Source organism: Oratosquilla oratoria, chromosome 21 (genome assembly GCF_046742065.1).
Source record: "Oratosquilla oratoria isolate Oo_2021 chromosome 21, ASM4674206v1, whole genome shotgun sequence".
NCBI classification, from domain to species: Eukaryota; Metazoa; Arthropoda; class Malacostraca; order Stomatopoda; family Squillidae; genus Oratosquilla; species Oratosquilla oratoria.
In genome coordinates, this window is record NC_134797.1 from 18,639,010 (window position 1) to 18,665,144 (window position 26,135).

Sequence of the window (26,135 nt, forward strand, 5' to 3'; positions counted from 1 at the left end):
TTTCATTGTTTTACATACACAATTGTAGCTGTAATAAAATTCGATATTCATGAAAAAGTGAAAAATTTCCTATTTTCAAATGAACAAAAGTCCGTAACTATACTGAACTAAAAGCTCCATTTTTGTGTACAAACTGTACATAGTATGGGATGAAATATGACAAGTTATAAGTCTACCTTGTAACTTGTGTAAATTGAATTTTTTGTTTACGGCAATATTTCGTGAAATTTTTTCCTGGTAAAATTCAGAACTCTCATTTAGAATAATCAGACTGATGAATTTGTGTCATTTTGTGGAAAAAACACTGAATGAAACCTGGAAAATTTCAGAAAGATTGAACTCTGGAGGAAGTTTTGTCATTTTTTTTAGTATAAAAATGACTGTTTTCAGAAATTGCCTGCTGAACTTGGCACAAGGATTGAATAACCTCCAGAGGCATATGGGTGTCAATAAAATGGTGATGTATGGTGCCAATATATTACACCAGGCTTACTCTGTGTAACTGCTGAGCCAGAGTAAAAGAACTGGTTCATTGTGTGTGCCAGAGTCCAAAGAACTGCGCACAGTGTTATGATAGGCCTTTACCGGTTGAGCCAAGCTCACCGCTGGGACCTCCAAAAACATTGTGTCATCAAATGGGGTTTTCTAATTACCAGCAATTGGCCTCTTCTCCACTCTCTGCAGTGTTTCTGGTCATAAAGCATGATGGTACAGGCCTTTTAGAATGCACCAGGTACATAATGTTGCTCATCTGCCTGCTTCAGGCGCTTGCGTCTGAATACAGAAAGTCGAAACAGAAAGTCCCTCTTTCTGTCCATTCTCTGGAGGACAGGCCTCATAGTACTTGCTGTGGACGGTACAGCGATGTCAACACTGTCAGTAGGCTATGGTGTGGTAGGCGTGGATTTTAAACATGGCGTGCGTAGCAGATCAGCTGGCTGGGGTGACTCACCTCTATCAACGCTTGTGGTTGCCAGCTTACTTCTCTGCCCTTTATTGGCCTTTGCCATATCTCTTCTTTTAAGTTCCAGCAACTCCTGTCTTCTTGGTACCTTCTTGGATGGTTTAGGCATGGCTGCAGTTACATAGCATACGAGATCACATGATAAAAGAGAACAGTCCATCAGTGGTGAAGTGTTACTTTCTCTCCACACACTTGTACAACACACTGCCATGCTCGTTTTCGCTATCACTAGTAGTGGAGAACATGCCAGAAGTCTCCAGAACATCACACGATGTTATAAACAAATTATTATTGCGACTTACGTAGATTATATTGTGATATCATGAACACGTGTATGTGACGTCATGTGAACAAAAGAGGTATTTCACATTTCTTTGCCCAAAAACATAGTAAAAATTGCGCAATATCCCTGAAACTTCGCTGAGGTGTTGCCAACATATCAAGCTATTTTTGTGCTCATTTTCACAATTTTTTTTGTAATTTTTCATTTTTTACCCTTCTAAGCGGTATGCCGTCCTTAATCGACTGAGGTACTTTATCAAATGCAGTCGAACCTCGAAAGCCCGGACTAATTGGGGGGAAGGGTGGTCCGGTCATGCCAAACGTCCGGTCATCGAAAATATCGCCCTAACAACCGTAGATTTTCATAGCGGTATACGTATAGGTAATGTATTATATGGCATAAACACCTAAGAATAATACTCTAACACTGTAATAATGTTATAATACTAATAATTCTGTAATAATAACTGTAATACAGGCATGTAAATGTACTGTATATACAGTGTACTGTACTGTATTTTTTATTACGTACACTGTAAATATCGGAAGGTATGCACGCGGGACAGTGATGGCAGCCAGGGTTGCCGCGTTTTCTACACTGCTGTGTAGAATGGGAGTGTTGCCATACCGGGGCATACATTTTTCTCGGGCGTGTGCAGACTTTCATAGCAAGATATACTTGTCAAACTTTGACAAAATGGTGGTTCTAGTTTTTTTATTCTTGAATGTATATAAGGCCCCCATGCCCTAACATATTCAGTAAGATATAAAAATTATTTTTTTTTATATTATTATCGCTAAAAGAAAGCTGAAACTTTAGCGTAGAATTTTTTTCTACACTGTAAAAACATGCCTTTTGGGGTATAATATTTTATAAGTAACACAATTACCAATAAAAGTCATATTTTGATGTACCGTTTATTATTTGATAACTAGTTCTATGATTTTTAAACAAAAGTTTGAGTTTTTGAATGTTTTTAACAGCCCGCTGATATGTAGAAAAAATTTCCTCATGTCCTTGTGCAGTTGCCACATGCCGCTATTTTACTACGTTTTGGTACAAAATTCTACGAAACGGCAGCCCTGGTGGCGGCTCAACTGGGCTGGGTTTGAGTACACGTGTACGGCCGTCGCTGCCACCTACCGGACAAATAGGGAACTTTGCTTGAAAAGTCCGCCCTTTGTTCATTTCGACCAGTCATACGAGGGTCCAGGCTTTCGAGGTTTGAGTGTGCTTTGTTTAGGTCCAGGTACACACAGTCCTCCCACCCCTCTCGCTTTTGCAGCACATCAGTCATTGAAGTCAAACTGACTGACTCTATCAGAATGTTAATTTTTCAAAGATATTTGGTCCATTGGTCTTTCACATGATTTCATTATTGTGCTGGTTAGTGATACTGATCTATAATTTCGTGGTGTTTCCTTGTACCTTTGTGAATTGGCACCACACTTGCCATTTTACAATCAAGTGGCACAATGACTTCTTTCAATATGTGTGTGTGTGTGATGAGTCATAGCATTACCTCTTAGCTCTAATCTGGGAAGGTAAGAGCTATCAATCACGAGGCCAACACCAGATACAAGATTGTGATGAATTGCACACACACACACAACTTGGTGGTGCGGTTGGTAGAGCACTGAACTGCGAAGTACGGTGGTGCTCACAGTATCCTGGTTCAAATCCTGCTCAGGGCCGAAATTATTTCGGTATCGCTGCGCTTCGGGTCGTTACCCTGACTCGTTGGGGGTGTGTGTGTAAGGTCATAGCATTACCCATAGATCGGTCATACGAGCTCTGAGCTCTCTCCCGGGAGGGAAATAGCTGTCGATCACGAGTCCAACACGTGATCCAAAAGACCAAGGTGAATACACACACACACACACACAGCAAACTGGATGTGGAGAGATACAAAAACAGGTCAAAACGAGCATAGCTCTAGTCCCGTAAAATACAACTAGGTAAATACACACACGCACACGAGTGAGCCCACAGTAATTCTCAGTGCATAGCCACCTTAGCTAAATGAAATAGTGTGAGTAAAGTAAAAATATGTCAACCTTGGACAGTGGGAAGTGTTCTATAATAATTCATTCTTGCTGCCACTGGGTGACTTTTCTAACCTAATCTCGTATAACCTAACCTAATCTCGTATAACCTAACCTCGTATAACCTAATCTCGTATAACCTAACCTAATCTCGTATAACCTAACCTTCTGTAACCTAACTTCGCCTAATCTAACCATGTGTAATCAAGCCTCATGTAACCTAACCTCATATAACTTAACCTCACTTAACCTTTTACTAAACCTACTTGCTGTTGGAGGGCCAGCCTGGCAAGTTAACCACTTTGGTACAATGACGTCTCTGTAGGAGTGATGAGGTGCAAGTGGATGCACGGTGATGTCAGTGTATTGTTTTTTTTTTTTTTTTTTTTTTTTTTTTTTTTTTTTTTTTTTTTTTTTTTTGGGGGGGGGGGGCAAACATGAGACAGTTTCATCCCTATCTGCTATGATTACAACATGGATTAGTATATGCTGGACAGTTGGATTAAATTTGGTTTTATAATGTACAGGGCAGTGGGTGGGATACAGGGATGACCCCTCATCCATGAGGAGCTAACATGAGAGGGAGGAAGGGGTGGTGGAGGGGAGTGAGTGGTTACATGCCTTTTGACATAAATACCTCCCTTGTAAGGGGGAAAAATCTCTTGGCATATAGACAGACATGCCAAAAGGAAAATGTTGAAAGGTGTAATTGTTTTGTCATGATCCATGTTTGGTAACTATGCAAGGAACCTTGAATTAAGGATTTTAACTTTTATTTTTTTCACAGGATAAAGGTTCATTTTACTTAGTGTTTGAGTACATGGACCATGACCTAATGGGTTTGCTGGAGTCAGGAATGGTGGACTTCAGTGAACAGCACAATGCCTCCATCATGAAACAATTGTTAGATGGGCTAAACTACTGCCATAAGAAGAATTTTCTTCATAGAGACATCAAATGTAGCAATATTCTTATGAATAACAAGTAAGTTAAATATTTTTGGGTATAGTGAATTGTCAATGCAAGTAATGCCCCTTCAGTTGAGTGAAGTTTGTTTTTAATAACTGGATCACAATGTCAATATATTATTAATAATTTCAGTACTGTATAGAGTAAGATTTATATACTGAGGTATTGACTGCACAGTTATATCCAGTCATTACTTCAAAGATTTCATGGGCACCCCTATGGGCCAGAGCCAGACACCATTCATCTGTGAAAGAACATTATCTACCCACAGAGGAATGCTGAGCCGCTTTTTTTACTTTATTTGTCCTTGAATGTAATTACCACTCCAAAGTCTCAACCTCTTCATTTTCCTATGTTCATAGAGTGGTGAGGTTGAGAATTCCACCATAATGAGTTGGAGTTAGCTGATGAAATCTACTTGTTTCTCCTGAAAAGAAACTGCAAAAGTTCCAGGAGGAAGACCCCAACCAGAACCCTGATAATTAGGACTTCGAATGTGTATAGATGTGAAATAAACGAGAACAAAAAGGAGATTGGTAGTATACATGTTTGGTGCGGAAAGAGGGAAGGAGGTGTTGGCTCTGTTGTTTAACGATGTGTTGGTAGGGATAATGTGAATGAAAATGAGATGACATTGGGAGCTACAAGTATCAGTGTGCTTAAGGAGGAGTGTAATGTTGGTTGAAAGAGTGCATGTATGTTTCCACCGGACAAGGGAATGGGGGACGTGTGTAATAGTTTTAGAGGGATCAGTCTGTGTAATGTGGTTAGTAAGGTGTATGGAAAGGTGTTAATTGAGAGGATTAGGAAGAGAACAGAAGGAGTAATGGGAAGTACACTTTGGGTTTAGAAAAAGGAAGAGTGTGTACAATTCAAGTTTTTATAGGAAGCTATGCAAGAAATCTGGTGAAGGGTAAGGATATCTTTTGGGCTGTCATGAATTTGGGGAAAGTATGACAAGTGACAGGTATTATGGGGTCTGTTGCAGATATATGGTGTAGAGTGAAGTTTGTTGGGCAAATGTTTTATATGAATAATAGAGCTTATATAAAGGTAAGGAATAAAATGAGTGGCTTGATATGAAGGTAGGGCTATACCAGGGTAGTGTAATATCACCATAGTTATTCAATGTGGATGTGATGAGAGAGGTAAATTGTGTGCCAGGCAGGGGCTTGGAGACCACAAGTGGAAGTGGGAGGAGAGCCAGTTGTTTGTAGATAACAGTGCACATGTGGGTGAGTTGTAGAATGGATTGAGGCAGTTGGTGGCAGACTGGAGAGAGTTTAGAAGGAGAAAACTGAAAACAGGTTACCAGTCAGTGAGATTCAAGGTTTTTTTTTTTTTTTTTTTTTTTTTTTTTTTTTTTTTTTTTCTTTCTTTCTTTCTTTCTTCTCTCTCTCTCTCTCTCTCCAAAACATGAGACAATTTCTCCAACTGTTCCACTATGGCCCATGTCAGACACCTGTGTGCTTTACTAGCTTTCATCTCTTTCACTACTCTTTGTATCTCCTCTTTCTCTATAGCCTTGTTATTCTATCCTTCCATGAAAGTAATTTTCTTGGCATCTCCCACTACCACAAGCAAAGCCTCCTTAACCTTCTCTATATTCAACAATTTTAAATACTCCACCCATCTGTCACTCGTTGCCTTCACTTCCATAAATATCTGTCCATCTGTTCCATTAACCCTGTATTCTGTACCTGATTCCCTTCCACTTTTATTCTTCTCAACGTTCTCAATGAAATGCCCACCCCAACTCAAGTCTTCACCTCTCTTGGCTTCCCTCATCTTGCATTTTGTTTCACCCTCTGCTTTATGAGTATCTCCCATAGTCATCCTCAGTTGCTCTTTGCAACCACCAGTTCCTGTTTTTTTGGCACTTTCATCCCTTGATCCCACCATTCACTCTTTCCATTTGTTCCCTCCCCTCCACCTCGACCCACACCGTCTGTGCGCACTGTAGTGCTTTCTCCTTGGAACATATGTCCTTCCTCACCTTTCCCTTCTTTTAACTTTACTATATTCCATACCTCTCCTTTCCCTTCTTTTAACTTTACTATATTCCATACCTCTCAATTTCACCAGATATTCTTCCACTTCTTGTTCATCACACTACATAATAGTGTGTGTGTGTGTACATGTAACACACACACACACACTTTCATATAAAGTGTGATGAATGAAGAGAATGAGCATCAGGTGAAATCAAGAGAAATGGAATATACATACATATACCAATGGCTTTTTCCCCCCCTTACAAGGAAGATAGCCAAAGTCACTCCCACCTCTTTCATCTCCACATACTCAACTCCTATTCACCACCCCTCCCTCCCTCCCTCCCTCTTTTTCTTTGCTCCTCTTGGATGATGGGACATCCTTGTATCTTGCCCACTCATACATATTCCCTTACACACACACACATACATACCCCCATCCCCTACCCACACCCTTCCATGCATCACATCATCCATACACAACCATTCTCCACCCATCCCTGTCCTCTTGTCTTCTCCCTTCCTTGACAAATATTCCCCTCTTTCCCATTGCCCCTTTTACCCCATCCATCCATCTCATCCTTGGTCAACCCCTCATGTTCACTCATTCCACCTTTGCCTTCCACATCTCTTTTTACTAATCTTTCCTCCTTTGTTCTTTCCATATGTCCAAACCATCCCAATACTATGTCATTAACCCTATCTCCCAACTCTTTTTCCATCCCTGCTCTCCTCCTCACCTTGTTTCTCACTATCCAGCCTAGTAACCCCTACCATACCTCATGCATTTCATCTCAAACACATTTAAACTCTTCCACTCATATGATCCATGTTTCTGCCCCATATAGTGCTGTTGTCACAATCACTCCTTCATACAATCTCCTCTTAGCATCCATTTCCAAATGTCTATTTCTCATTATACTTTTAATCCCTGAAGGCATTTACTTGCTTCACCCAATCTACATTCTACCTCCACTCCTCCCTTTTCTGCCTCATTTACACCCAAGTATCTAAAACTATCCACTTCCTCCAGTCTTTCTCCCTTAATACTCACTTCCAATTTGCTGCCAGCCCCTCCCCTAGTAATATCTTATCACCTTACTTTACCCACATTTATCTTCAACTTCCTTCTTTTGCACACCTCAAACTCCATCACTAACTTGATCCCAGCTCTGATCCTGCTACAAGTGCAGTATTATCAAGAAGCAATAACTGGCTTATCTCCCACTTTTCTCCATTTTCTTTAATTGTCTTCAATCCCTGACCCATTACCCTTGCATTTACCTCTTGCACCACCCCATCATGTATAAATTGAACAACCAAGGGGACATAACACACCCCTGGCAAAGTCCCACCTTTACCTCAAACCACTGTCTCCATTTCTAATTCTAACACAGGCTCTACTATTTTTGTGAAAACTCTTGACTGCTCTTAACAGCTTTCCTCCTATCCCATATATCTGCAATACTTCCACAATGCCTTCCTTTCTACCCTGTCATAAGCCCTTTCCAAATCCATAAAGGCCCCCCCCAAAAAAAAAAAAAATCCTTACCTTTTCCTAAAGCTTTCTCATATGTCTTACCACAGAAATCTGATCCATGCAACTCCTACCTGTCCTAAACCCACACTGTTCCTCACCAATTACTCCCTCTGTTCCTCTCTTAATCCTCTCAATCAAGGCCCTCCCATAAGGCTTCCCAACTACACTCAACAGGCTGATCCCTCTGAAACTACTACACTCACACTTGTCCCCCTTTCCCTTGTAAAGTGGAACTATACAGGACCACTCCTCCAAACCTCCGGCACTCTACCCTCTCTTAAACAAACATTAAATAACCTCACCAGCCAGTCCACCATCACTGTACCTCCATGGATGGCATAAAAAGGCATTGGGAAAGAGGGGATGTCTATTGAGGAAGGAAGGGAAAAGACAAGATAGGAGTGGAGAATGGTTGTGTATAGATTGTGCTGTGATGCATGAAAGGGAGTGGGTGGGAGATTGGGGGAGGTGAAGGAGTATGTATGTGTGTGTGATATTTTGACGCAGCCCCATGAGATTTCTCCCCGTCTTCTCATTTTCTGCTTAAGAGGATGGAGAGGGGGGTTGCCAATTGAATGAAGCAGTCATGCTGTTTATGTGCTGTCTCTTGTTGCATTGCTTTTGACCCAGGGTAGTGGGAGAGATGTAGGGATATCCCGTCATCCAGGAGCCAAGAAAAGAGGAAGGGATGGTGAATGGGAGTGGAGTATGTGGGGATGAAATGGGTGGGAGTGGATTTTATCCCCTTGACTTTGGCTACCTCTCTTGTAAGGGGGAAAAGCCCTTGGTACATGTATGTATAAAAGCCAGAAAAAAAAAGCATCCTTAGGTAGGTAATAGAGGAAAGAATGTAATGCAGGGGTGAAACAAGAAAATATGATTAATTCTCTTTTATTCTTCTTCTAGGGGTCAAGTGAAGCTGGGAGATTTTGGTTTGGCACGATTGTACAGTGCCGTAGACAAGGAGAGGCCATACACAAACAAGGTCATCACCCTGTGGTATCGTCCTCCAGAGCTACTTCTTGGAGAGGAGCGATATGGTCCAGCCATTGATGTTTGGTCCTGTGGTTGTATTCTAGGAGAACTTTTCCAAAAAAGACCATTGTTCCAGGTGAGGTTTTCATAATAAATTTGTTGCAATGATAAAGCATGTATGTGTGGTGGTGGTGTAAATATTAAAACAACTTCATTATGTCCAGTTGCCTCAGCTGGAAGCTAATTCCATAGGACAATGCAGTTGGCAAAGGTGTTTATATCTACTTTTAGGTTAAATTTACATCCTGATGATTTGAGGCTGTTATTTGTAGGCGGGTTTGAATTGTAGGAATATTTTCACTTTTGGTGTTATTAGTCGGCCATTTGCCCCAGGTGTCTCTTGGCCCCCAGGCAACTGGGAACAGCCACCAGTTTGCCCTATGAGTCACACAAGAATGAAATATTGTGTTTGGGTATTTCAAGGGTGGGTCAGCGTAATGTGGGCTGCTCAGTCTCCTCCCGGGCACTTTCTGTGGCCAGGCTTTTTCTAATTTTTTTTTTTTTTTTTTTTTTTTTTTCCCTCTCTCTCCTATCCTCTCCTATCCTATCCTATGTTTGTATATTGTGGCTCACCTCTGGCTACCTCCCTTAAAAGTGAGGACAAAGCTCTTGGTATATACTATTTTCAGTTTGTCAATGTCTTTAAATTGGAAAAGAACAATCTTGCACCCTTGTAGTTGCAAGTTTAAGTCCTGCACTTCTCTCCAATTCTTAGGAATGACTTGCTTGTCCCAACAGTCCAAATGCGTAAGGGCAAAGATGACAACTTTGGCTACAACTGTGTGCCACCTTGTGTATGTTCTGCACCACCTCCACTCACAGCTCATCTCGCTCCATCTCTCCAGCTTACCCATTCTGCCATCCCAAGGAATCCCTAGATTACTCGAGGTCATATCTCAAGGAAAAGAGATCCAAGGCAATATATTGATTGATCCACCTCTTTGTTCCCCCAGTTGAATAGAGCTTTTAAAGTACTTGAACTTTGATTATATTTTTGGTCTCCATTTTTCTGATGAATATCAATTCGTGCACTTCACCAGTACCTCCACATGGACACAGAAGAGCACATTAATTGTTTTTGTTCTTTTGTGTATTTTGGTTGGTTGATTTAGGAAATTGTTATGATTTTAAAATTCTAATGTCTGTGATTTAACCCCAGGCTGGCACAGAGGCAATGCAGTTGGATGTAATATCACGTGTTTGTGGGACACCCACTCCAGCAGACTGGCCAGACATTGTCAAACTGCCAGGTTGGGGAACTATGAAGCCCAAGAAAACATATCGACGCCGAATTTTAGACGACTTTAAGGATAAAATGCCACCAGCTGCCTTAGATCTGTTGGATCAGATGCTCAAATTGGACCCCTCAAAAAGAATAAGTGCAGAGGGTGCTTTGAATCGACCTTGGCTCAAAAATGTTGACCCTGAATCGTAAGTTCCTTTCTTGTCTCATTTCTATTGCATAATGAATGTGACTGAGTCTTCACCTGATATCTTTGTAGTGTTATTATTAAAACAACCATATTTTTTTTTGTCATATTTGAGCTCCATTCATCTATAGGCCCATGTCTCACTTGGGACCTTGAGGATGGAAAAAGTGGAGGAAAAGACGGTGTCTTGAGTGTGAACAGATTAAATGAGAAGGAAAAAAGAGAAAAAACACCAGAAGTTGAAATGTGGGAGGTAGTGAGGGATAGAAAGGGAAACAGAAGTAGAAGAATGGGGAGACAAGGAGGACAGCAAATGTGAAATGGGGAAATACTATGACAGAAATTTTTGAAAGTAATAAAAATGTTTTGGAAAGAAAGTAAGAGAGGAAGAGGAGATGAATCAAGTAGAGAAGAAAAGGTAAAGGGTACAGGTGGAGAGATGATAATGGAAGAGACAGCAATAAGAGGAAAATGGGCAAAGTATTTAAGGGAGTTGCTAAGTGTGAACGAGGATAGGGAGGGAAAGGTAGTTACAGTAGGAAGCAAAAAGAAAATGACAGTGATCAATGAGAAAAATGGAGGAGAAATAAGGAAAGATGAAGTGAAGGCAGTTGTTCAGAAGATGAGAATAGGTAAGGTTTGGATGGATGTCATGCAGAATGTCTAAAAAAAGAAGGTTCAGTGATGGTGGACTGGCTGGTGAGGTTATTTAATGTTGAAGAGAGGGTAGAGTGCCAGAGGACTGGAGGAGTGCCTGTATAGTTCCACTTTACAAGGGAAAAGGGGACAAGTGTGAATGTAGTAGTTTCAGAGAGATTAGTTTATTAAGTATAGTTGGGAAGGCTTATGGGAGGGTCTTGATTGAGAGAATTAGGAGAGGAACAGAGGGAGTAATTGGTGAGGAACATTGGGTTTAGGACAGGTAAAGGTTGCATGGATCAGATTTTTGTGGTAAGACAGATGTAAGAAAGCTTTAGGAAAAGGTAATTTTTTTTTTTTGTCTTTATGGATTTGGAAAAGGCTTATGACAGGGTAGACAGAAAGGCACTGTGGAAATATTGCAGATATATGGGATAGGAGGAAAGCTGTTAAGAGCAGTCAAGTTTTTACGAGAATAGTAGAGCTTGTGTTAAGATTAGAAATGGAGAGAAGGAGTGGTTAGAGGTAAAGGTAGGACTTGGTCAGGGATGTGTTTTGTCACCTTGGTTGTTCAATTTATACATGATGGGGTGGTGCAAGAGGTAAATGCAAGGGTAATGGGTCAGGGATTGTGGACGGTTAAAGAAAATTGAGAAAAGTGGGGTTCGCTGATTTAGTGAAGTGGCCTTGCTGTGGATGTGCTGTGTCTTGCAACACTGCTTCTGACCCAGGGCAATGGGCAAGATGCAGGAATGACCCATCATCCAGGAGGTGCCAAGATAAGAGGGAGGGAAGGGGTGGATGGGAGTGGAGTGTGTGGGGATGGAATGGGTGGGAGTGGATTTTATGCCTTTGATTTTTGGCTACCTCCCTTGTAAGGGGGAAATGCCTTTGGTATAAGTAGTTAATAATGTGTGCAAAGATGGTATGTGGGATGAGGAGGAAACAGAAGGAGAGGCAGCAAATGGTGGGATGAGGTAAAGGTGGTGGTGGAAGAGAAAAAGCAAGCTTACAAGGATTGCTTAGAAAATAGAAATAGGGAGGCATATGAGAGTTACAGAAAGAATACAAGAACAAAACACAAGATGTGGGAGGCAAAGAGTAAGGTAGGGGTTTGACAGATTTTTGAAAAGAATTAAAAGATATTTTGGAAGGAATTGAAAAGATTAAAGGGGGGTGAGAGGAAAAGGTATAGTGCAGACAGACAATATCACTGGAAATGAAAGTAGGAAGGGGATGGATGATGGTTTGTTAGAGATCTGTTGGATGTGAAGGAGGGATTGATTGGTGAGGTTTTACATTTGCCAAAGTACTGGAGTAATGAAACTTGAAGCATATGCCCACTTTTATCTTTATACTAAGGGCTTCTTCCCCCATATAAGGGAGTAAATCAGTTAGAGCATGCACCTAATCCCACCCCATTCACTATAATTTACCTCTCTCTCATCTTATTTCCTCGCAAATGAAGAGTTCTCCCTGTCTCTTACCCATTTCCTGTGTCGGAAGCAATGCAGCAAGACACAATGCATCCACATCAGGGCACTTCACTTACATGGCAATCCTCCCTTCTCGTCCCCTCATGCAGAAAGTAGAGGAGTCCCTTTGTGCTGCATCAAAATATCTAAACACAACCATTCTCCACTTGCCCCCATCCCCTACCATCTCCCATCCTTGCTCAACAGATATTACCCTATTGCTCTGATCCCCTTTGACCCCATCCAATCATCTCATCCCAGGTTGTCCCCTCAAGTTCACCTCATCCACCCCAGCTTTCTACACACTTTTTCCTCGTTCTTTTCATGTGCCCAAACAATCCCAATAATTTCATCGGCCCTTTCCACCCCCTACTCTCCTCATCTCATTTCTCACTATCCAGCCTCGTCTCTGCCATACTTCTTCGACACTTCTCAAACACATTTAAACTTGTCCTTTCTGTCATTGGACAAGCACCCCTTCATATAATCTTCTCATTGTATCCATTCCCATTTGCCTATTTCTCATGACACATTTCAATCCTCTTGAGACATTTCCTTGCTTCTCTCACTATTCAATTTACTTCCATCCCAACCCCTCCATCACAAAAATCTGATCCTAAACCCACGCTGTTCTTCTCCAATTACTCCCTCTGTTCCACTCCCAATCCTCTTGGTCAAAACCCTCCCTTAAACCTTCCCAACTACACTCAATAAACTGATCCCTCAGCAACTACTACACTCACATTTGTCCCCTTTTCCCTTTTAATTACTTCAGTATGATGATACATATGTAGGTGTCATGAAGTGTGAATGGATACACGAGGATGTTGATGTTGGCGTCTTGATTATATATATAGGGGTGGAGGGGTGTGGAGTGTATTCAGGGATGGAACGGGTGGGAATGATTTTATGCCTTTTCCTTTTTGGCTACCTCCCTTGTAAGGGGGAAAAAGCCTTGGTATATGTATGTATGTGTATATATATATTGTAATTGTACATGAGTTACCTCCGGACTCTGTGAACTGGTTTGATCATGTTTTCTATGTTTATTTTTTTCTCAGAGTAAAAGAGAATGAGTAATACAGCAGTGACTTTATAATGAGAGTAGCGTGTTGAAAATTACATATGGCAGCCAATTCTGGGAGCGAGAATTTGAGTCATACTGAAGTGGTTAAAGTGGAACAATACAGGCACTCCTCCAGTTCTCTGGTACTCTACCCTCTGTTAGACAAACGTTAAACAACCTCACCAGCCCATACACTATCACTGTACCTCCCTTTTTTTAGACACTCCACATGACACCCATCTAATCGAGCTGCCTTACCTGCTCTCATCCTTTTAATAACTGCTTTCACCTTGTCTTTCCTTATCTCTCCTCCATTTTTGCGTTCATCAGTCATTTTCTTAGTGCTTCCCACTGCAATTATCTTATCCTCCCTATCCTTCTTCACATTTAGCAACTCCCAAAAATACTTTGCCCATCTTCCTCTTACTGCTGTCTTCCATTATCATCTCTCCATCTGCACTTTTTACCTTTTCCTCTCTACTTGATTCACCTCCTTTTCCTCTCTTAATTTCTTTCCAAAACATCTTTTTATTATATACATACACATGCCAAAGGCTTTTTCCCCCCCTTACATGCTCTCCTCTTTGCCTCCTTTATCTTATGCTTTACTTCTCTTTTCTTTGTACCTCTCATATGATTCTCTCAGCCTATTTTGTAACCAATCTGTGAATGCTCATTTCTTTTCTTCTACAACTTTCTTTGCTTCATCATCCCACCGCTCACTACCCTTCCTTCTATTTCCTCCCATCCTCCTTGTTCCACACACTAAGTTTACACATCTTGTGACTCCTTGAAACATCCTCATTCCTTCACTACCTCCTACTCTTCTCTCAGCTTTTTCTTGTACTTTTCTTTCTCATTTAAGTAGTTTACTCTAAGCACCTCCCTACATTCCATCCCTTTCCTCTTTATCTCTCCACTCAAATTACCTTCCAGAAAAAATTTCTGATATTTCCCCACTCTCCCCCCTTAGAACATGTACATCCAAAACTCTTCCTACTCTTCTCCTGGTTACCACTATATAGTCCATTAACCTCTTTAGTACAAGTCAAATTTTCGCATGCAGTATCAGATGCCTAATGTACGATGCATCACACTACTCGTGTTGTAAAATTTAAAGTCAATGCTCTATTACTAGTCTTCACTCTTGAGTAATAACATACATAAACCAAGGCTTTTTCCTCCTTACAAGGGAGGTAGCCAAAAAGGAAATGGCATAAAATCATTCCCACCCATTCCATCCCTGAATACACTCCACACTCCTCCACCCTCCTGGATGATGGGTCATCCCTGCACCTTGTCCACTGCCCTGGGTCAGAAGCAGTGTCGCAAGACACAGCACATCCACAGCAAGGCCACTTCATTAAATCGGCGACCCCCCTCTCTCTGTCCCCCCATGCATAAAGGAGAAGACGGGGAGAAATCCCTTCGGGCTGCGTCAAAATTTGCTCACACATACTACCTCACCCTCCATCCCCCTGCCCATTCCACCTCATGCATCACAACATCATGATGATGAGTAATAACAAACACAGAAAATGTGATCAAACCACTTTACAGAATTCAGGAGTCACTCATCTACAACTACAAAATAAATATAATCAAGATGCTGACGCCATCATTCTTGTGTACCCACTTGCGCCTCATAACACCTACATAGGTGTCGTCGTATCAAAGAAGTTAAAGCCCTATCTACCACTCTTCCATCCACCACCCTCTCCCATGTGTACTTATTCTTGACTTCCTTCCTAAACACTGTATTTGCTATCATCAATTCACTAGACACATCTCCATCATCCCTCCACTACGATTGTTTTCCTGGAACTTCACATTTTCCAATCACTCCCTCTATTGGTTTGTCTCCTACCCTAGCATTGAGATCTCCCAATACCACTACCTTGACATATCTTCCTGAACCCTCTACACACTCATTTAAATCACCCCTAAAGGCCTCCCTTTCCTCTAAACTCTTCTCACTACCAGGCCCATATGAACTTACAAAAACCCATATCTACCTTCCCAGTTTCATCTTCATCCACATTAACCTCTTCAGTACGGTTCAAAATCTCGCGGGCAGCATTAGCTGCCAGACGTACGATGTGTCGTAATAATACTCGCATCATAAAATATAGTCACCGCTTATATCGATCGTTCTCTCTTTCACCCGTGAATTTTGATAACCATAGAAAATGTGATGAAGACAGTTTAGAGAGTATGTCATTACGCAGGGGCAACTACAATAAATATAATCAAGACGCCGATATGGCAGCCTCGTGTATCCACTTGCTCCTCATGCCGCCTACGTATGCGGCACCGAATGGAAGGGGTTAACCTTGAAGAAACCTTTCTCTCTACCACACGATTACCTATCTCTTCACTTGTATAGCCACCCCTTCTCTCCCTCATCCTCTCCTTACTCCTGACACCCTCCCAACTACACTCCCAAACTCAAACTCACCCCTCCCATTGAACTTGGTTTCACTCGGTGCCAACACATCCATCTTCTCACAAACATACTGCCTATCTCTTCCCTTTTACTCTCGTCTGTACCACATCTACTCACATTAAAAGACCCAAACCTTAGGGTTCTGGTTGGAGAACTCCTCCCAGACCCTCTTATGGCTTCCCTTTTTTAGGAATGTCCCCTTTGGGGCTACAGAGAGTAGGATGCCTAGTCCTATCCCTGTCCCATTTATATCTCGTAAGATCACCATTTGTAGGTTCCTTGCCGATTAGGTATCCAGAAATGGGCTTGGGTTGTTTTCAGAAGTTTCTCCGAAGTCAAATTTAGAATTGTTTTCTGTGACTGCCTCGGTACCATGGAATGTAATTTGGGCTACTCGACCAAACCTGAAGTACTTTGCACTCACTGATCAATTGGTAGCTCTTATAGTTGCTGATTATATTTTGAGTTGCTATATAAAATATTTCAGCACCAGGCGTGTTTCTTATGTAGGAACATGCTCTTGACTGTTAATGACATGCATGCACTTAGTTCATGGTTTTCATTTTTTCCAATGTGTGTGACTATATACATCCCTGTCAGGGGTATTGGCTGTCCCTGTTATGCTGTCCCCCACTCTTAATACTGTACTATACCATTTCACTAAAAATTAATTTCTTTTTTTCACTGAATGCAGTCATTGAGTGTTCCCAATTGAGTCGTAAAAGGGGACAAAAATGGGACAGGGATAGGACTAGACACCCTACTCTCTGTAGCCCCAAAGGGGACACTCCTAATAAAAAGTAAAGGCACAAAAGGGTCTGGAAGGAGTTTTCCAACCAGAACCCTAAGGTTTCTTTTAATGTGCATTGATGTGGTACATATGAGAGCAAAAGGGAAAAGATAGGCAGTATGTTTGTGAGAAGAAAGATGGATGTGCTTGCATTGAGTGAAACTAAGTTGAAAGGGAGGGGCGAGTTTGAATTTGGGAGTGTAGTTGGGAGGAAAAGACAGTTGCGATTCTTAGGACATATAATGAGGAGGGAAGAGTTGGAAGAGGTGGTGATGACGGGAATGGTGGAGGGAAGGAGAGCAAGAGGAAAGCAAAGGGAGAAGTGTATGGACGGGCTGATGAGGGCAACGGGAAAACAACTCAAACCAGCACAGATGTTACAAGTAACTAGGGACCGTGAACGGTGGCGCTCCATGGTTGCCGAAGTCCAAGAGGATATGGCATGACGGTAAGGTAAGGTAAGGTAAGTTGGGAGGTTCTCAGGAGTGAAGAAAGAACAAGGGAGAGAAGGGGTGGTTATACCAAGTGAAGAGATAGGTAAACATGTGGAATGGGAGGTTTCTTCAAGGTTAATGTGGAAGAAGGTGAAACTGGGAAGATAGATGTGGGTTTTTGTAAGTGCATATGGACCTGGTAGTGAAAAGTGTAAAGGAAAGGGAGGTTTTTTGAATTTATTTAAACGAGTGCATAGAAGGTTTAGGGAGAAATGTCAGTGTAGTGGTATTTGGACATCTTAATGCTAGGTAGGAAATGAACCAATAGATGGAGTGGTTGGGAAGTGTGCATTTCCAGGAAAAATCGTGGAGAGATATGTCTATAAAGTTGATTATAGCAAATATAGTGTTTAGGAAGAAAGACAAGCATAAGTACACATGAGAGAGGGTGATGGATGGAACAGTGGTAGATGGGCTATGGACTATATAGTGGTAATCAGAAGAGTAGGAAGAGTTTTGGGAGAGAGTGGGGAAATAATAGGTAATTTTTTGGGAGCTAAGTTTAGAGTGGAAGATAGACGGAGGAAGAGGAAAAGGACTGAATGTAGGGAGATGCTTAGAATAAATTGTTTAAATGAGAAAGAAAAAGCGTAAAAAGCTGAGAGAAGAGTGAAGGATAGAGTAGAACTAGGAGTGGAGGAGGAATGGGGATGTTTCAAGGAGAGTCACAAGCTGTGCAAAGTTGGTGTGTGGAACAAGGAGGATGTGAGGAAATAGAATGAAGGGTAGTGAGTGGTGGGATGATGAAGCAAGGAATGTTGTAGAATAGAAGAAGTGACCATTCACAGATTGGTTACAAAATAGGATGAGAGAATCAAGCGAGAGATACAAAGAAAAGAGAAGTAAATCACAAGATAAAGGAGGCGAAGAGGAGAGCAGATGTGGAATGGGGTAAGAGTAAGACAAAAGAGTTTGGAAGTGCTGAAACTCAGTTGTTTTGAGAAACTGACAAATTTATGGATGAGGGTGACAGGCAGTAATAGACATGGAACTGCCTAGTGTATGCCTCATGGCCCCTTGCAGTCTTCTTTATTCTTATGTTCTTAGATACTTGGGTTCAAATGTGGCAGAAAAGGGAGGAGTGGAGGTGGAGGTAGAATGTAGATTGAGAGAAACAAGTAAAAGTCTTATGGGATTAAAGTGTTATGAGAAATAGACATTTGGGAATGGATGCTAAGGAGATTGTATGAAGGAGTGATTGTGCTGAGCACTGTATGGGGCAGAAACATGGAACATAAGAGAGGAAGACTAAATATGTTTGAGATGAAATGCCTAAGAAGTATAGTAGGGGTTACTAGGCTGAATAGAATGAGAAATGAGGTTAGTAGAAGAGCAGGGATGGAATGGGAGATGAGGTTGATGAAAGAGTATTGGGATGGTTTGAACATGTGGAAAGAATGAGTGAAGAAAGAGTAGTAAAGAGGTGTGGAAGGAGTGAACATGAGGGAGTGACCAAGGATGAGATGGATGGATGGGGAAAGAGGGGAATATCTGTTGAGGAAGTGAAAAGAGAGAAGATAGGGGTGAGTGGAGAATAGTTGTATATGGATGATGCTGTGATGCATTAAAGGGAGTGGGTGGGGTGAGGGAGTACATGTGAATGATATTTTGATGCAGCCTGAAGGGATTTCTCCCTGTGTTCAATTTTTCTGCATGAGGGGACATATAGGGGGGTTCACTGATGAAATGAAGTGGCATTGGTGTGGATGTGCTGTGTCTTGCTACATTGCTTCTGACCCAGGGCAGTGGGTGAGATGCAGGGATGACTCGTCATCCAGTAGGAGCCAATATAAGAAGGAGGGAGTGGGGTGAATGGGAGTGGAGTATGTGGGGATGGAATGGGTGGGAGTGGATTTTATGCCCTTGACTTGCTACCTCCCTTGTAAGGGGGAAAAAGCCATTTGTAAATGTGACTAGTCATTGGGTTGGCCAGTATTTCTTTCAAGTCATAAATAACATTAAAGCAAGGGTAATGTGTGAAGAATATATAACTTGTATAATTGCGAAGATAGAGACCTTTGTCAGTTTGTAATGTTTAATTTACCGCCTCCCCTATCATAGGGGGAGGTGTCTTTAGTGTATATAGAGGTGATGAAAATCCCTATAAAGGGGATGGCTGAGTGGAAGCATGCACCTACCCACCCATCCCATACTCATTCAGTTACATAAGAACATAAGAATAAAGGAGACTGCAAGAGACCATAAGGCCTACACTAGGTCATTCATTGACCCTCTTGTCATAACTTGTGGATAAAGCTTGCCACTGCCGCTTGGTCCCAAAAGTAATGCAGCGAGACTCAACTGGGCCCAATAGCTGGAGCTGGGTTACAATGACCACTTAATTACATGGCAACCTCCTGTCTCCTCACCCCACCCTGCCAGCTGTCTGCTTGAGAAATATACAGAACGGATGATAAGAAATCCCTTTAGGCCACTGCATTTCCTCATCTGTACAACCATTCTCTATTCACATCCATCTTTTGACTGCTTTCTTCCATACTCGACAGATATTCTTGTATCCCCTTCATTCCTCCATCCCTTGCTTCACCCCCTTTCCTTTCCCCTCCCCTCAATTCCCTCCTCCCTTTCATTCCTACCTCCCCCTCACCTTTTCCCCTTCCCCTTCCTTTTCCTTCTCCCTTCCCCCTCCTTTCCTCCCCTTCCCTCTTCCCCTTCCCTCTTCCCCCTCCCTCTTCCCTCTTCCCCTTCCCTCTTCCCCCTCCCCTTCCCCCCCTCCCTCCCCCCTTCCTCCTCCCTTCCCTTCCTCCCCTTCCTCTTCCCCCCCCCCTCTTCCCCCTCCCGTCTTCCCCCTTCCCTCTTCCCCCTCCCCTTCCCTCTTCCCACCTCCCCTTCCCTCTTCCCACCTCCCCTTCCCTCTTCCCACCTCCCCTTCCCTCTTCCCACCTCCCCCCCTTCCTCCCCCCCTTCCCCCTCCCTCTCCTTCCCCCTCTCCCTCCTTCCCCCCTCCCCCTCCTCCCCCCTCCTTCCCTCCCCTTCCCCTCCCCCCCCCCTCTTCCCCCTTCCTTCCCTCACCTCACCTTCCTTCCCCCTCACCTTCCCCTTCCCCCTTCCCCTTCCTTCCTCTCACCTTCCCCCCTTCCCTCCTTCCCTTCCCCTCACCTTCCCTCTCTCTCCTTCCTCCCCCTTCCCCCTCCCCTTCCCTTCCTTCCCCCTCCCCCCTCACCTTCCCTCTTCCCCCTTCCCCCTCACCTTCCCTCTTCCCCCTTCCCCCTCACCTTCCCTCTTCCCCTCTCCCCTTCCCCCTCACCTTCCTTCCCTCTTCCCCCTTCCCCCTCACCTTCCCCCTCCCCTTCCCTCCTCTTCCTCCCTTTCCACCTTCCCTCCTTCCTTCCTTCCCTTCCCCCTTCCCCTTCCATCTTCCCCTTCCTCCTCCCCCCCCCTTCCTTCTTCCCTTCCTCCCCCCCTCCCTCCCCTTCCTTCTTCCCCCATCCCCTCCCCTTCCCCCTTCCTGCCTTCCTCCCTTTCCTTCCTCTTCCCTTCCCCCCCCCCTTTCCTCCCTTCCCCTCTTCCCACTTCCCCTTCCCTCTTCCCACTTCCCCTTCCTTCTTCCCCCATCCCCTTCCCTTCCCTTCCATCCCCTTCCCTTCCCTTCTTCCCCTTCCCTTCCTCCTTTTCCTTCCTCCCTCCTTCCCTCCCTCCTTCCTTCCTTCCTTCCCTCCCTCCTTCCCTTCCTTTCCCCCTCCATCCTCTTCCTCCTTTTCCTCCGTCCCTTTCATCCTCCCCTTCCTCTCTTCCTTTCCTTTCCTTCCTTCCTCCCCTTCCTCTCTCCCTTTCCTTTCCTTCCTTCCTCCCCTTCCTCTCTCCCTTTCCTTTCCTTCCTTCCTCCCCTTCCTCTCTCCCTTTCCTTCCTTCCTCCCTCCCCTTCCTCTCTCCCTTTCCTTCCTCTCTCCCTTTCCTTCCTCCCTCCCTTCCCCTTCCTCTCTCCCTTCCCCTTCCTCTCTCCCTTTCCTTCCTTCCTCCCTCCCCTTCCTTCCTCCCTCCCCTTCCTCTCTCCCTTTCCTTTCCTTCCTTCCTCCCCTTCCTCTCTCCCTTTCCTTCCTTCCTCCCTCCCCTTCCTCTCTCCCTTTCCTTTCCTTCCTTCTTCCCTCCCCTTCCTCTCTCCCTTTCCTTTCCTTCCTTCCTCCCTCCCCTTCCTCTCTCCCTTTCCTTTCCTTCCTCCCTCCCCTTCCTCTCTTCCTTTCCTTTCCTTCCTTCCTCCCTCCCCTTCCTCTCTCCCTTTCCTTCCTTCCTCCCTCCCCTTCCTTTCCTTCCTTCCTCCCTTCCTTTCCTTCCTTCTTCCCTTCCTCCCTTCCACTTTCTTCCTTCTTCCCTTCCTCCCTTCCACTTTCTTCCTCCAATTCCTTCCCTTTCCCCTTCCTACTTTCCCTCCTTCCCTCCTTCCTTTCTCCTCTTACTTCCCCCTCCTTCCACCACTTTCTTCCTCCAATTCCTTCCCTTCTCCCCTTCCTTCCTTTCTCCTCTTACTTCCCCCTCCTTCCACCACTTTCTTCCTCCAATTCCTTCCTCCCTCTCTTTCTTTCCCTTCCTCTCTCTCTCTCTCTCTCTTAATTCCCCCACCTTCCTACCCTTCCACCACTTTCTCCAATCCCTTCCTCCCTTCCTCCATTCATCCCCTTCCTTCCTTCCTCCCTCCCCTTCCTTCCTTCCTCCCTCCCCTTCCTTCCTCCCTCCCCTTCCTTCCTTCCTCCCTTCCTGTCTTCCTTCCTCCCTTCCTTCCTCCCTTCCTCCCTCCCTTTCCTTCCTACACCCCCCTTCCTCCCTTTCTTTCCTTCCTACACCCCCCTTCCTCCCTTTCTTTCCTTCCTACACCCCCCTTCCTCCCTTTCTTTCCTCCCTTTCTTTCCTCCCATCTTTACTTCCACCTTCCCCTCCTTCCACCTTCCCTTCCTTACCCCCTTCCCTTCCTTCCCCCCTTCCCTTCCTTCCCACCTTCCCTTCCTTCCCCCTTCCCCTTCCTTCACTCCTTTCACTCCTCCCCTTCCATCCCCCATTCTTCCCCCTCTCCTACCTTCTCCCCCCCTTTCATTCCTCTCCCTTTCCTTTGCTCCACTTCCTTCCCCCTCCCCTTCCTTCCCCCTCCCCTTCCTTCCCCCTCCCCTTCCTTCCCCCTCCCCTTCCCTCCTTCCTCTCTCCCATTCCTCCCTTCTCCTCTTTCTTCCTTTCACCTCTTCCTTCTCCCTCCTCCTCCCATCATCCCTCTCTCCACCTCAGTGTTCTTCATCTCATCTTTTCTCCTTTCCTATCAAACCCTCCTCCACCACTGGCTCCCTTCCCCCTGCCTTTCCTCTTCCTCCACCTCCATCCCTAACATCTTTGTCTTACTAATGACAATGACTCTTCTCTTCCATCTCTCTCCCTTTCCCTCTCCTCAACCCTTTCACTTTTATTACCACTCATCTCTGTTTTAAATTAATTATGGGACCTATTGTAAATCTTCATTTGAGTTCAAGGTCAAAAATGTTTTCAATCGAAAAAATTAACTTTTCCATTTTATACTGATTGATGTACTTGTTATTCTATCAAAGGCTGATTGGAACTTGTTTGTACTTTACAGAATGGAACCACCACCTTTGCCCAAGTACCAGGATTGCCATGAATTGTGGAGTAAACGTAGGCGGCGGCAAATGAAAGAGCACCAAGAAGCGGCAAACTCTGCTTTAGCAAATGTACAGGGTGTCCATGGTACAACTCAGAAAGCAGGTGGGGCATACGGTTGTGGCCGTGGGTTCCGTGGCCCTGGGGATGACAATGGCCATGAAGGCTTTGACATGTACAATAGTCGTCCTGGATCAAGCAACAATTCTCCAGGGTGTGTACCAAAGTTTCCTTCCCACACACCACCTGCTGCAGGATCGGATGGTCTGACACCACCCCAGGGGTCCTATGGCTATAGTACCAGCAACCCTGCAAGACATGACGAGGCCCACCCAGCCTTTAAACATGTTCAGACAATTGCACAGTTGCTCCACAACCAGCAAACGGTGGCTTTCAAGCATATTTCTGCAATTATGAATGGCCAGGTTAGTATAGGTGTTGAGGTTTATTCCCATTCATAACCCCCCCCAATCTCACTCTCCTCTCTCTCCTCGTCTCCCTCCCAGTCTTTCTCTGTATACAGACGCTCCTCAACTTACGTTTTAGTTACGTTCCGAACGGCTGAACGTAAGTTGTTACTGTACTATACATCCGTAAATTCTATTACCATATCTTATAAAACACCCCTAAATCATTAATTATACACATAACATTGTAAAATAATAACATTAATTTCAAATAAATTAAATTCAAGCAACATAAATTGAGATGGTGGAGGAGGAGGAGGCAAGGCATGTTCAGTTTGTTGTTTGTGCAATGTAAACAATGGATGCAGTGTCATGCGCAAGTATCATTTGAACTACGGAGAGCGCGCTAAACTAAAAAATTCACTCAAAATTTTTTTTTTTTTTTACAATTTTTTAGTCAGTTCAAACATAAAATCGAAAAAACGTAAAACGAATGAACGTAAGTAGAGGAGCGTCTGTATATCTATCTATATCTCTCCTCTCTCTTCTCCCTCCTCTCTCCTCTCATCTCTCTCTTCTCTCCTCTCTCTCTTCTCTCCTCTCTCTCCTCACTTTCCTCTCTCTCTCCAGTTCTCTTCTCTCCAACTTTCTTCCCATCTCCTTCCCAGTCTCTCTCTCCCTACTTCTTCCCTCTTTCCTTCAGTGTCTCCCTCCCTGCTTCTTTCCCCTCTCCTTCTGTGTCTTCTTCCCAGTCTCTCCCTCACTAGCTCTTCTCTCTTTATTTCAGTCTCTTCCTCGCTCACCCCACTTCCCTTGCCTTCCCTTCACATATGCTATCCTCTCTCTCTCTCTCTCTCTCTCTCTCTCTCTCTCTCTCTCTCTCTCCTGTCACTCCCTCCCTCATCACTCTCTCCTCTCTCTCCTCTTTTTTTCTCTCCTCTATTTCTCTTTCTCTCCTCCATGTCCTCACTCCCTTTCCTTTCATCTTCCCCTTCCTTCCTCTCACCCCTTCCACTTCTTCCTCTTCTCCTTCCTCTTCTCCTTCCTCTCTTCCCTTCCTCTCTCCCCTTCCTCTCTTCCCTTCCTCTCTCCCCTTCCTCTCTCCCCTTCTTCCTCTCCCCCCTTCCTCTCCATCCTCACTCCCCTTCCTCTCCATCTCCACTCCCCTTCCTCTCCATCCTCGCTCCCCTTCCTCTCCATCCTCTCTCTCTCTCTCTCTCTCTCTCTCTCTCTCTCTCTCTCTCTCTCTCTCTCTCTCCTCCCCTTCCTCTCCTTCTCGCTCCTTCCTCTCCTTCTCGCTCCTTCCTCTCCTTTCTCTTCTCCTTCCTCTCCCCCCTTCCTCTCTCCCCTTCCTCTCTCATTCCTTTCTCCTTCCTCACTCCCCCCCCCCCTCTCTCTCTCTCTCTCTCTCTCTCTCTCTCTCTCTCTCTCTCTCTCTATCACTTTCTCTTTTTCTTTCTCTCCTCTCTCACTCTTTCTGTGTTCTTGGTTCCCTTTTCTCTCTTAAGACCCAATATGTCATCTTAGTTTGGAATAGTGTGATATTACTTGCCATCCCATACATGAAATCACATATTTGTTCTCTCTGTACAGCTGGACACAGCAACACATCAGTTAGTTAAGAGTGTGCATGGAGCTATATTGAAAGCTGCAGTAAGTAAGGAACGTCAGAAGCGAGGAGATGGTGCCAATGTGGATGTGAAGGATGTGGTCCTTGAGCCCAGTGAGCCTATAATCACCCCGGCAGGTAAGCATTTGTAATAGATTTCTTTACATTCAGTTCTCACATGCATTAATACCTTAGGGACATGAAATTGGGATTTTGACCGAGTGTCCCACAAGCATGTTACCAGAACCCACAAATAGTTGAGTAAACCAGCTCCAGCTATTGGGACTTGCTGTGAAGACAAACTTACTGTATTGCCTTTGACCTGAGCAGTGTGGCACAAAATAGGGATGATCCTTTATCCATGATATACTAAGATGAAAGGGCTGTCAAATAAGTTTTGATGGGTGTTGGGTTGGTGTGTAATTTAATTTGGCCACCTTTTAGGGAAAAGGCTCATTGGTGTATCTGTATGTGACTTGAAGTCATTGCAGTCTTTAGCTTCACATGCTTGGGGCATGCATGGTATAATCAAGATTTACAAGGATGTTTGCATGTTAGCAATTTGCCCCTGTAGAGCAGAGTACAGAGCAAATGATTGGAATGTATGGAGGAAGATTATGAAAGGTTGATGCAGCCTGAAGGGATATTGTCATCTTTATATACATACATACATGTATATATATACCCAAATTCCCTTTCCCCTCTGATGAGGGATCGCTGTGCTTTGAGTCAAAGCACATCACCTTTTACCCATCCCATATTCATCAAATGGGTGGAAATTATTTTATGCCTTTTCCTTTTTGGCTACCTCCCTTGTAAGGGGGAAAAAGCCTTGGTATATGTATGTATGTATATTCATCAAAAAACCCATTTCTCATAGATTCTACTTTAGTTCATTGTGGATGAAGGATCATCTGTGTCCTGTCCACTGCTTGGTTCCTAGGCAATGTAGCAAGATGAAGCACCACAGCAGGGTCCAACAGCCAAATCTTGTTTATTTCCTCTGCTTAATTACATGGCAGCCCTTCCCTTTATCCACTTGAGAATTTACAGAGCAGAAGAGAAGAAATATCTGGACCGTGTCATTTCCTGGTCCATTCGCATTCTACTTGCCTTCTCCTTACCCTGCTTGACAGAATTTTGCATCCACTGTCCCTTTCTCTCCATTTATCCACCTCATATCAGTCTTCCCCTCAAGTTCATCCACCCTTGCCTTGCCTTTTTGCACACTTTTTTTTTTTTTTTTTTTTTTTTTTTTTTTTTTTTTTTTTTTCTTTTTTCTCCAACTTTTCTTCACTCATCCTTTCTGTAGACCCAAACCATCCTAATATTT

General features: G+C 43.8%; 1 protein-coding gene across 4 annotated transcripts in view; it reads left to right on the top strand.

Moving 5' to 3' along the window:
- The window catches only part of Cdk12 (Cyclin-dependent kinase 12), a 50,940-nt gene that overhangs the window by 16,084 nt on the left and 8,721 nt on the right, over nucleotides 1–26,135 (top strand). For all 4 annotated transcript variants that reach the window (XM_076204382.1, XM_076204384.1, XM_076204383.1 and 1 more), the window contains exons 6-10: nucleotides 4,080–4,276; nucleotides 8,702–8,906; nucleotides 9,990–10,261; nucleotides 22,746–23,211; nucleotides 24,787–24,940. In XM_076204382.1, coding sequence (XP_076060497.1) covers nucleotides 4,080–4,276; nucleotides 8,702–8,906; nucleotides 9,990–10,261; nucleotides 22,746–23,211; nucleotides 24,787–24,940 — 1,294 coding nt within the window. The remainder of the gene's footprint in view (nucleotides 1–4,079; nucleotides 4,277–8,701; nucleotides 8,907–9,989; nucleotides 10,262–22,745; nucleotides 23,212–24,786; nucleotides 24,941–26,135) is intronic.